Below are 12,476 nucleotides of genomic sequence, written 5' to 3' on the forward strand. Positions count from 1 at the left end.
AATAAAAAAATAACTGTGTTGGTATATTGACAAATAAATCTTCATTCGCGAGATCGATTTGTAAGTCGCTTTCTACCAGAGCGATTTATGAGTTGCTTTCTGAAAGGGCAATTTATTAATCGCTTTCCGTAAGAGCATTTTATATATAAAGGAATGATTTTTCAGAAATAAAAAATGATTTTTATTAATCACTTAAGAGTCCATGTTTGAAATAACAATCCTGAATTAATAAAAGTTATGGTAGTTTTGGAATAGTTTAAACAATGCTATATTTCAAAAAATATTGTTTCCTATAGCAGTACTTTGAAAGACCAACTTAAATTGGATTTAGGTTTGACCACTAGAACAAGTAGTTACTTGAAAGTTTAAATCTGCATAGAAAGAAAAATATAACCTTAATCAACAACAAAAAACAATGAATCTCATTAAAAGAGAATTTTTATTTGGGTAATAAAAAGCAATTAGCTGAAAAGTATAGAAGATTGTCATTGGACAGCCAAAATATTTTGAAGCTACGACCTGACTCAGGCGCACCCCTGTTTATCCAGCTAGGTGATACCAAATCATGTGGCATAATTTAATAGGAATCTGAGGGGAAAAGTATGTTTTGAAAAAATCTTGAGGGCAAAGTATTTAGTTCACTTTAAATAAAATAATAAACTTTTATTAAACAATAGAACTTTAGTGATTTACAGATGCATGCTCGGAAAACGCAAAGACATTCTGGAAGATATACATATGATGAACAAAGATGTTTGAAGTTCTCTGGATAAGGAAGATCAGGAAGCCAAGCCTAGCTTATGTTGAGTGCTTCATCAATGCTTTATAAATCAAAAGACCACGGCACCCCAAAGTTATAGAGTGGAGGAATTTCTTGTTTTGTGCATGCCATCCTCGCGGGATGCAGGATGTGCTAAGGAAGACGACGACATAGCAGCATGATATGATGAAGAAACAAGCTGGGCTAGAGCAGGCATAGCACCACCTATAAGAGTCATATGAGTCACAAGTCAGAAAACCAAATTAGATACATGATAAGAAGAGTACTACCACTTGATGAACCCTTTTTCCTCAAATATATAGAACAAAAAAATAGTAGTCCTAGCATGTGATTAGATTAGGTCAAATAATATCAAAAGGAGTGTATTCAGCAAGACATCAGAAGTTAAATTGCATTGATGCTCAAACATAACATCAACCATGGTTCCTCTATTCCCCTGGTTTTATGGCAAAGCTATGTTGGGTTACAAATGCACATGGTGACAACAATTGGTGTATTTTATCATGTCAACATCCACATGAAAATTGGATTAGCTTAGTGCTTCGTATATAGAACCGCATTACCTTTTCAACACGTGGCAGCTTGTGCAGTTACAAGTCATCACTTCTCATCAAAATTTACAAATAAGCCCTCATTCCAATTGTCCATAGCTAACAGTCTAACAATACTCCCAAGGTGTTACATTTAAACTATATGAAATGTCCTTTTCCTCTCTCCAACAACCAGTCTAACAATACTCCCAAGGTGTTACATTTAAACTATATGAAATGTCCTTTTCCTCTCTCCAACAACCAGTCTACCACTATTATCATCAATCTAGAACGAATTTAATACACAAGCACCACCTTAAGGCAGGACACGAAGACATCTATAACCCAATAGTTCACATTTTTATGAAACAAGAATTCAAAATTATAAAAAAAATATCACTACAAACAATTCTATATAGAGAAAACGAAAATTAATTAAAGAAACAACTTTGACCTGCTAATCCAGCACATGCTGAAGAGAAGATAATCACAGGTGGTGTCTGCACAAACCAAAAAATAATAGGACAAATTTGAGATTCCTCTAATTGAACTACCATAACAATAATATGTAATATATCGACTCACCATCGTACGACAATGTTACCAAAGAATGTGTATATGTGTATCTATGTAATACATAAAAGAGGTGATTTTTCAATCAGCTCAAATATTAACTAGTAAAAGAAACATATATCAAGAAATGAATTAGAAAATAAGCAATCATAGCCTCTGAAATTATTTAAGTCATTCCCTCTTTTTCATAAAAAAGAGGAGCACAAATAATCTAGGTGGTCGTTTCACACAAAGTGATTAAGTCAAGCCCCCCATATAGCAAAAAAGGGTTTATAGAGGATGTTCCAAAGTAAGTGGTTATGCATAATTTTAATCAATCATAGTTCTTTTCCATGACGAAGAATCAGTTGCCGAACATTAAGTAATTATTAGGCACTGTTACAGCCCAGAATAAAATGGGTGAGATAAACAACTATCACAAAAATAGGTGATAAAGGTTGATTGAGTAGTTAAATTCACCTTATTCTTTTTCAAACCCATCATACTTTAAGCTGCCATGTCTTTATACATAGGACAGAAATTTTCAATATTCATGTACCTCTAATGATCCACATGTATTAAACTCTAATCGAATAAACTGTATAAAATGCTTCCTATCTACATTATGATTATTTTAGAGAAAACCTCCTAAAGAATTAGAGGCTTAGTAAACTATAACTACTACATCATATCGAATCAAAGTCAAAAACTATCATCTCATTAATCTAATTGCAGGCTCAAGACGGCCTAGTGAACGAACTGTAATACACAATTTAATCAAAATCTTAATTATGTGCATTCAAATTTTGAAACTATCATTGCATTTACTCTGGTAAGGAAAACCCAGCTTCCGGACATGAGCTTTGGCTTAAGAATATCATAAAACAAAGCATAAGGATACTCACTACTTCCACATTGAAGGTAGGTTGACCTCAAAAGTTAATTGATATTAGGTAACAAATTACATATACTCTTGACAAAGTAAACCTAATAAATTTCAGCCAGATATTTAAATTGACTCAAAAGTAATCAATATGGTTTAAATATTTTAAGCACAAAATGGTGAAATAAGGTTTTTTTCCATTGGTGTAGACTATGAAGCACGGACACGAATACGGGATATAGGAATTTAGAAATACAGATACAAGAATACGATAAATTCTTAAAAGCAGGATACGGATACAGCTTGGATACGCCAATAAATAAATAATATATTTTTAATTTGTTGTCAATCAATAAAACATATGATAAAAAATGAGTATCCCAGAAATGATAGGATAAAAAAAAGAAAGCTACAAATTCAGTATCTATACATCTAAAATTTTAGAATGATATTGTAATAGAAATTAATATAAAACTCAAAATATTACTAGAACATTGAAATTTAATTCAATTATTAATCTACAAATAATTTGGATCTGTGGATAGTTTTCAAGTAGAAATGATAAGATAAAAGGAAAGAAAGCTACAGATTTATATCTACATATCTAAAATTTTAGAATAATATTGTAATAGAAACTAATATGAAACTCAAAATATTAGTAAAACATTGAAATATAATTCAACTATTAATTTACAATTAATTTGAATCCTTAGATGGCTTTCAAATTATATGCTTAATTCATTATCAAATAAATAAAGTTTTAAAGTATTCTTCACATGAAGGATTGGATAATCGTATATACATATAAAGTAGATGTTTTCTATCATTTTTTAACACAAAAAAACAAAAAGGATTGGATGATCAAGAAATGTCTCGGAGCCATATCAACGCCATATCGAAAAATTAAAATTAATTTTTTAATTTGGATACTCCTCCAACCGTATCCGATACGTATCGAGCCGTATCCGATACGTATCGAGACGTATCCGTATTCAATACATATCAAATCCTGGTACGGATGGGCAAACAAATTATCTGTGTGCTTCATAGGGTGTAGATTGTCTTTCTATAGCAGGGAACAATAAAAGATTTGCACGTTCTCCGTTAACTTGGCTAGAAGAATAGCACAAACTGCATTAGAACAAATTAGGAACTGCTACATTTAGCCAAACAACAAAGAACTCCAAAGCAATGCGTCACATAAATATTGCTACATAAGAAATCATTATTTCAAATATCGACTCTTAAGTGATTAATGAGAACAATTTTTTTAATCATTCTTTTATATATAGATGCTCTCATAGATAGCGGTTAGTAAATTGCTCTTTAAGAAAGCAACTCATAGATCGCTCACCTAGAAAGCGACTTATAAATCACTCTCGAAAGATGATTTATTTGTCAATATACCAAGACATTGTAAAATATTTTTTCTATATAAAACGCTTTGAGAGTGATTTATAAATTCTTATATAAAAAATTTTGAAATTAAAATTTAGAGGAAGTGCTATGTTTAGCCAAAAAATCAAAGAACTCCAAAGTAATGTGCCACAAAAATATCAAGAAGCTAAAATTTATTTTGTACTTACACCAACAAGGAAATGCATCCACATTGGCCCTTTCACCAACCGCTTGACAATAGGCATAGCTGCAACAAATTTCACACATTATGACTAGATAAGATTTATCCGTTGCATATTGGCACAGAAAATACATCATGGACATAGTGACACTTAAACAATTTACAGTGAAAATACATCATGGACATAGTGACACTCAAACAATTTACAGTGTTAGATGGAATTTTGAATTTACTAATAAATTCCTAATTGAGATAAAACAGCACAAGGGTTATGCCCAACAACTATGCATGGACAAATAACTTAATTTTAGAAAAATACCACAAAGGAATAAGCATAAAGACCGACCAACAGGCATGCACATAAAACATAAGAGAACAAGAGAAGGCATGCACATCTATATACTTTGTCCCCAAGGCAACACAAATGCATAGGAAGGCATGCACTAATATAGCTATTTAATCATATTTCAGTACATAAATAGTAAGAATCCTTTACTATTGCATGTTACCTATTGAGTCCCTTAGTCTGCACATTTTAATATTGTGGTCCTCCATTGTGTGAAAAATATTGTGCCTAAAATCTGACTCTTGTATTGGTCACGAGCCAAAGCTAAGGACATAAAAATGTCACATCAAATTCATAACATTAAAAGAAATCCAACATTTACATCATGGTCCTATCAAGTTCTTCAAAACTAATACTTTTAAAATGCAGTGCAATTAGATAGGAGAACTAAATTGGATAATCTATGTATATCAGCTATGATAAATAATTAGCTCTTTTGCTCTTAAGCCAATAGCATTATGTCAAAAAGAATGTCAAACTTGTGAGTTATGTCCTCACAATCATTTCAGAAGAGAACATCGTAAGAAACTAACATACTGCGACAGAGCTACAAATGCTCCAAATCTTTTGAAAGTACTGAGATACAAATTCAGATAAAGGCAAGTTGGTGGGATTAAGGGGTGTAACTGGATTAGATTCAGTTAGATAGTAGTGATTCTAGTGAAATTGATTCCAAATAGGTGTTTGTGAAGCATTCCACATAAACTAATTATACTTTGACCCTCCATAAACTTAGTGTATGCTCTAAAAAACAAACAGAAAGAGAAATCCATTTTACAACTCAATCAAGTCCGTGTTCTTTATTTCCCAAAACCCATTTGTTCACCAAACCGTGAAGCAGAGGTTGCTTGCTTGGAATTGGGCTTGATAGCTCTCTTTAGTACAATCCTCCTTACAAGAACAACCTCAGGTTTGTTCCTAAGACTACACCAACTGCTTCCTTTGTTCATGTTCTGGCATAGGAGATCTAATGAATTAGAGGGGAGTTGGGGGACTCGCGGGTTGTACGGTGCTTACTCTATCAATTTAATCTTTTTACATAACTTCTCAAGCATGTAAGCAAATAAATTATCACTAAAAAAAGAGAATGAACTTTTGAGAAATAATATTATACCATGATTAAAACCATAGAAGGCACTAGCTGTACCACCAACAGCAGAACCTATCTGCAAAGAGAGAATAACACAAAAATTAGGCAGTGACAATAACCTCATATAACAATCATCATAATCAACGGAAACTAATGATCCCTTCTCCAATAAGGGGCTGCTCCAATGGTAACAAAAGTTAATTTGCCCTCGTTACTTTTAATCTTTAACATGATCATAAACAAGAGAAAGAGCAAACAATAAAGGGAACTTTTAATAGAAAACATTCAAAAACATTTCTAAAAAGGAAAAGGACTCATACTGAGCAAAAATGAGCATAATTTAAACTACCAAGCATCACAATTGATATTGAAAAGAACAAATATCAAAGAACGGATGGAGATTGGACACGAACCATGCAAAAGCTGTCCCGGATCAACGGCGCAACAGTCCAACTGCTGGTTTCCTTCAATAATTCCAGATGGGCATTAAAAGAAAAGAACTTACAATTAATCCAATGAATCCAATAAAGATCCAATCTTTGGATAAAATAAGCATGAGAAAGATCCAGAATCAATACCATGTTCTTGGAGAGAGGTCCAAAGCATTGACGGCACCTACGTAAAGTGGGATCTGAGTCCGCCATTGGATTCTTTTGAGCTCTCAGAGCCACGAAGCGCCTCTTGATATGGATCTCAATCTTAACCGTGGGAAAAATCCTCGTCTAGAACTCTTACAACATAAAAATAGCAATTCTAATAATTTACCATAACAGAAATTCATACAACAAAGTTTAAAGTTTAGAAAAAAATTTCAACTCTTATCCAAACAACAAATTGTATAGAACAAATTCATACAACAAATTTTAGTTCCAACTTTCAAGATTCACAAACATAACTATTAAACTTTTTGAATAGGAACATTAACCTTTTTGAAGAACTTCATCGAGATTCATGAACATAACTATTGAACTTACAAGGTCTAGCACAAATAGGTGAATAACCATGTCTCTTTAGAAAGTCGAATTTTAGCATAGAGGCATCAAATGACAAGTTAGCGAAACATCATTAACCAAAGAAATACCTATAAAAAATACAACTTAGGCTACTAACAGATCTGGCTGTTTGACATAATTAGCGTGTTGTGATGAAATCAAAGGTATTCTTATCTAAATACAACAAAAAGAGTATTAACTTCATCTTTACTATACTGGCAGACTTATTATGCTGTTCTTTTCCGTAAAAAATAAAGAAAGGCACTACGAGTATAAAATCTATATACATAAGTAGTATACGTAGATCCAAATTTCTGCGAGCAGATTTTCGGAAGTTAACTTGTAGTGTCTTGAATAATCAAGAGAATGTCACGCAGAGATTCACTGGAACAAAATGTTAAGGAAAAGACCTCGGGCTCGGCAGGCGGCGGCGGTGACGGCGATGAAGGCTCGGCAGGCAGCGGCGGCGGCGGCTGCGACGAGGAGGGCTCAGCAGGCAGCGGCGGTGAGAGTAAGATGGTGAGGAGATCCGACGGCGGTGATGGCTGAAAGCACGGCGGTGAGGGCCGGCGGGAAGACGGCAGGCGGAGACAGAGGCACCGCGGCAGGCGGCAGGCTGCAGGCGGCAGAAGGAGGCGGGCGAAATTTGTTTGCCCTTCCGAAAGTTTCGATGAGGCGACTGGAGAGAGAGGAGGGTGGATTAGAATAGAGTAGTTAGGGTTTTAATTTGTATATATATAACGGTTTCGCGGGTCCGACCCGACTCGTATACTTAACGGGTCAATAGTATAAATCCGAACACTTAATTATTAAACGGCTTAAGGGGTTTGACTGACATATTTACGATCCGACCTCTTCTATTTACAAATAGTTGAATTTAACTAATTTACGGTGTTATATAAAATAATAGCGAAAAAGAAGAATATGTTATAAAATCCTCAAATATCTTATTATTCGAGCGGATTTAGGCTGGGCTTCAGCGGTCGAACTATTTGATCAGAATTCGATAAGGTGCTATTTGGATTAGAGTATCAGAACCCATCATGTTTAGCTCGGTAGATGTTAGTGACAAAATTCATGAACCTTGATATTTTTACTCAGATATTTTAGAGCTACAGAAAAATTGCTGTCAAGGTAGGTTCCCTCATCTCTCAAAATATAACATAGAAAAATATAAATATAAAATTACTATAAGCTTATAAATTTTGTGAAGTATATATTTCCATGCTTGGCATAAATAATAAATATTATGAGATCACCAAGAAAGACAAATTTCAATACAACACCCATGTAATCTCAGACAAGCATTGAGTTGCAGCACTAGTGCCAAGATAAAATAGTATGAATTGCTTTGTATTTAAGATTTTATAGCATGAATATACCATGTTCTTTTATCTGTGTGTTTATTTTCTAGAGGGAAACAATAAAAAAATTGACCAAAATTCAGCTCTTCATTATATCTCCATCATCCATGGAAGATAGAAAAAAACAAAAAAGGGAAATAGAAATACAAGCTAACCGTAACCTATAACAAATAACGACATTGGAAACTCTTCAAGTTGGTACAAGATAGGATAAAAAGATACATCTCATTTTTGTTCCTATGACCTTCGAATCTTTCTCCTCATCGAACTTAATTTTCTTGGCAATGGCTGACCAACATGTACATCATAGTAATAAAAGGAAAAGGGAAAATCATAAGCAACATCCTAAGTTTCATTATCATATATCTAAGTATTGAATCCAAATAATTTGAGATGAAGTAACATTAATCAACAGGAATATCAAAGTAGAAAGATGCGAACTTATTACTTGCTGATGAAATTAAGCTCTCTTCTTAGATGGTCATTTAGAATAATAAAGAAAGCTATGGTCTCTTACATGAACCCTCACTGTGGAAAAAACAAGTGGCGCCAGCCCTAGCATTGCTAGGGATTGGCGCAAGTATTGCCTCCCTCTAGAAGGGATTCCTCCCTCACTGTTGCCGTCGGCGAGGTTTATTCTCGCCCCTCCCCTAGCTGACTGGCTAGGGGAAGGGAGATCCTCCTTTCCCCCCTTCTCTTCTCTAGACATGATCAAATGGCCCAGCCCGCCCATGCCCGGCCCGGACCCGGTTTAGGCCCGGCCCGGCCCGAGCCCGAACTACCCATGGGCGGCACAGGCCAGCCCTTTGCCCGCCCGACCCGGCTCGAAAGCCCGCCCGTTTAGCCCGCAACTAAGCCCGCCCGTCTGCTATAGTGCTTTGCCCGTTTGCTACAGTAATTTACCATTGCTACAGTAAAAAAATATTTTAGTATTATACCATTTTGCATTATTTTAAGCAGACTTTTAAAAAATTTTAATTTTTTTTAAATAGAGGAATATAAATATTTATAAAAAAACTAATAGTTAAAAAAATTCTAAAAATAACTGAAATATGGGTTGGGCTGAGTGATTGGTGGGTTGGGCTGGCCCGGCCCGATCTCTCACGGGCCAACGGGCGGTAACGGGCTAGACTATTCTAGCCCGGCCCGAACCCGGCCCGGCCCGAGTGATTAATGGGTCGGGCCGTGAACAAAGACTTAAGCCCGCTTGGCCCGAAAAGCCCGGCCCGAACCCGGCCCGGCCCGCCCGGTTATCATGTCTACTCTTTTCCCTCTCTTTCCTCTTCTTCCTCTCTTTCCTCTTCTTCCTCTCCCTTTCCCCCTTCTTTTCTTCCTCTTTTTTTCCTCTTCTTCCTCAGCTCGCTACTGCTACTCCCCACCACATCCATTGTCGCTCCTCACCGACACTGCCGCTTCTCACTGTGCCCATTGCTGCTCCTCACCACTACTCCTCACCGCGCCCACTGCTACTTCTCACCGCACCCACCATCGCTTCTCATCGTGCCCATGATAAATTTAGTTAGGATCTTTTCTTACTGTATTAGTTATTTATTTTTATTAAAATAAAATTTTTGTATGTCACATTCGAACGCCCTTGCGAACACCTGCATCGCGTTCGCACATACAGAGGATATATTTTGTGCGTTTGAACGCGATCGAGCGCGTTCGAACGCAATCGACAGAAATCCTCTAGAATTAGGGTTACTTATTGTTTTAGGACTTGTTGGCTAGCCTCTATATATATGTGGATGGCAGCCAAATTCATAATGCTATTGGAATATTGATTTCTTGCCTCTCTATCATTTATCTACTCTAATCTCCCTCCTCCCTATTCACCATCCTTCCACCTCTACTATTGGCAAAGTTTCTCCTAACTTCTAATCTCCCTCTACTATCGAGCCACCCCTCTTCTTTGGGATCTCGACCACTTCATTCCCTTCATCTATATCCCTTAATCACATCTACTAACCACCTTCATCTCCATATCCATCCATAACTCTAATATCCACTCCACTTGTCACCATCACCATTACCCACGTTATTCTGTGTTTACGTCCCAGTTGCAATTCGAATCTGCGAAGGGCGTAAATTCAAAAGTTGTAGATCAGGAAGTTATGAATCTAATCCACTTAGCTTCGTAATTTTCTAACTATAAAGGAATATCTGAAGAATATTTTCTCATGATTGCATGGACTATTTTCTACTATAAATTCAGATCTTAAGAGAATTGTTCTGTAGCCGACCTTTTGGTACAAGAACCCATCAATTCGGTATTAGAGAAGGCGAACCTTAGACCTCCATTAATGGTTGAAACAAAAAAGATGAAATCAACAAGAAGACCTATGGAGAGCACACCGACAAGGGAAGACTCAATCCACGATAACCCTAACCGTAAGGCCGATTCCTTTGGAGTGACCAAGGCAGGACTGAGTCAACCAACGTCCATGGGTGTGAATATGGGCTTGGCGGATGAACTTAGGGGCATGTTCCAAATATTGCTGCATAGAGTTGATGCAATTCAAAAGGATCACAATGATTTCAAGGAATATGTCATGAACCGATTAAGTTCGTCATCTCCTCGACGACGATTGGAGCCTCAAGCCAACGGTGGACCTCATCGAACTGATATCTCACAAGTCCAGGTGCGTCATGTGAGTGTCAATGATCCCCTCTTACCTATGCCTACACATCATCCCACACATCCATTACAAAATCCAAGACCGGCGGTGGTAGAACCCAAGAGGCATGCAGCACCGGTGTGCTTCGTCGATGAAGAGGATTGGCACTTTGAGGAAGAGATTGATCACTTTGGAGATGATGATGGATGTGCTCGAGGATTTAGAGAAGGTGATCAACATGCGCAAAGGTTTAGACCTGAACTAAGGATCTTTTATGAACCCGACATTACTATTCGGGGGAGAACTGCACGCTTAGATTTTTTCAAATTCCAAGGCAGTGATCCAACGGATTGGGTGTTTCAAGTTGAACAATATTTTGATTGTCAAAGTACAGTAAAAGATGCAAAGGTCCAGATGGCAAGCTTTAACCTCCAAGGAATGGCATTGCATTGGTATAGATTGGTTATTCGTGATGGAGGATTTACCTAATGGGCTGATTTTTGTAGGAGGGTTACACGTAGATTTGGGACAGCGGCATATAAAAAATTTTGTTGCCACATTAAGCAAGATGGCTCAGAGGACGACCGTATTGGAGTATCAAGATAAGTTTGAAAGAGTCAGTAGTCATTGTGAGCCACCTTGGCCTGAATCGACATTGATGAGCACATTTATTTTAGGGCTGTAGGATGAGATACAGGTGGATGTTCGTGCTCTTTATCCTACTACTCTTGAGGAGGCCTTTGAGAAGGCTGTGAGGATGGAGCAAAAGCATAAGGCTCTAAAGATGGCAGTGAAAACTAATTGGAGCAACCGAGATGGGCGATTTGCACCTAAAATGCTGGCTGGAAATCCTACGGGTTCAAAAATAATGGCTACGAGTATTAGACCATGGCCACCTTTGAGGCCTTCTTTTGATGTTAGAGAAGGCACAAGACCCCATGTTCGAACTCTCACACTTGCCTAGGTGGAGGAGCGAACAGCGAAGGCCTTTGCTTTCAATGCGATGAGCGTTCACCCCCGGTCATCAGTGTTCTAAACCGATCAGGAGTGTGATGCTTATCGATGGTCTCGAGGAGGATGATGAGGTTGTTGATGAAGGAGAGTGTCCAGAGGAGGTCCATGAGGAGGCCGTTGTGGAGGGTGCGGAGGAAGATATCCAAGCAGAAATATCGATGCATGCATATTCGGGTACTTTCGTGCCGAGGACGTTACGGATAGACGGACTCGTTAGAAAGTGTTGTGTGCACATCCTTAACGATTCGGGGAGTACACACAACTTTCTAGACAAGAGGTTAGTGAGGAGATTAGGTTTGGATGCCAAACCAACCACAGGATTTGACGTTGCTATTGGAGATGGCACGAAGCTTAAGGCGGAGAGCTTATGTCGCTGGATCGGTATTCGAGTGCAAGGACATAACATCATTGTAGACTTGTATTTGTTGGCGCTGCGATAGCGAACATTGTCCTTGGCACTCCGTCGTTATAAAGTTTGGGACCTGTCACATTTGATTTTCGGAGCATGTGGATAAATTTTAAACAAGGAAACAAAGATGTGGATGAAATTGAACCAAGTCATAGCTCACACTCATCCCCCATGCTATTGGTGTAAAAAAAATGACGGGACATGACGTTTTTATGTTGAGTGTCGGGCACTAAACGCTATTACCGTCAAGGATTAGTATCCTATTCCGGTTATAGAGGAGCTACTTGACGAGCTTGTAGGGGCGACTATATTCAGCAA

General features: G+C 37.3%; 1 protein-coding gene across 1 annotated transcript; it reads right to left on the bottom strand.

Moving 5' to 3' along the window:
* Positions 1–632: 632 nt before the first annotated feature.
* LOC140780493 (uncharacterized) lies at positions 633–7,461 on the bottom strand. The gene is made up of 7 exons (XM_073126092.1): positions 7,164–7,461; positions 6,340–6,491; positions 6,175–6,225; positions 5,786–5,837; positions 4,333–4,391; positions 1,766–1,811; positions 633–985 (listed from the first exon to the last, which is right to left on the bottom strand). Exons 2-7 carry the CDS (start codon positions 6,403–6,405, stop codon positions 855–857), a joined length of 405 nt encoding a protein of 134 aa, XP_072982193.1. The 5' UTR covers positions 6,406–6,491; positions 7,164–7,461; the 3' UTR covers positions 633–854.
* Between the last annotated feature and the right edge of the window lie 5,015 nt (positions 7,462–12,476).

This window comes from Typha latifolia, chromosome 1 (genome assembly GCF_019914945.1).
Source record: "Typha latifolia isolate L0001 chromosome 1, TyphaL0001v2, whole genome shotgun sequence".
In the NCBI taxonomy this organism is placed as follows: domain Eukaryota; kingdom Viridiplantae; phylum Streptophyta; class Magnoliopsida; order Poales; family Typhaceae; genus Typha; species Typha latifolia.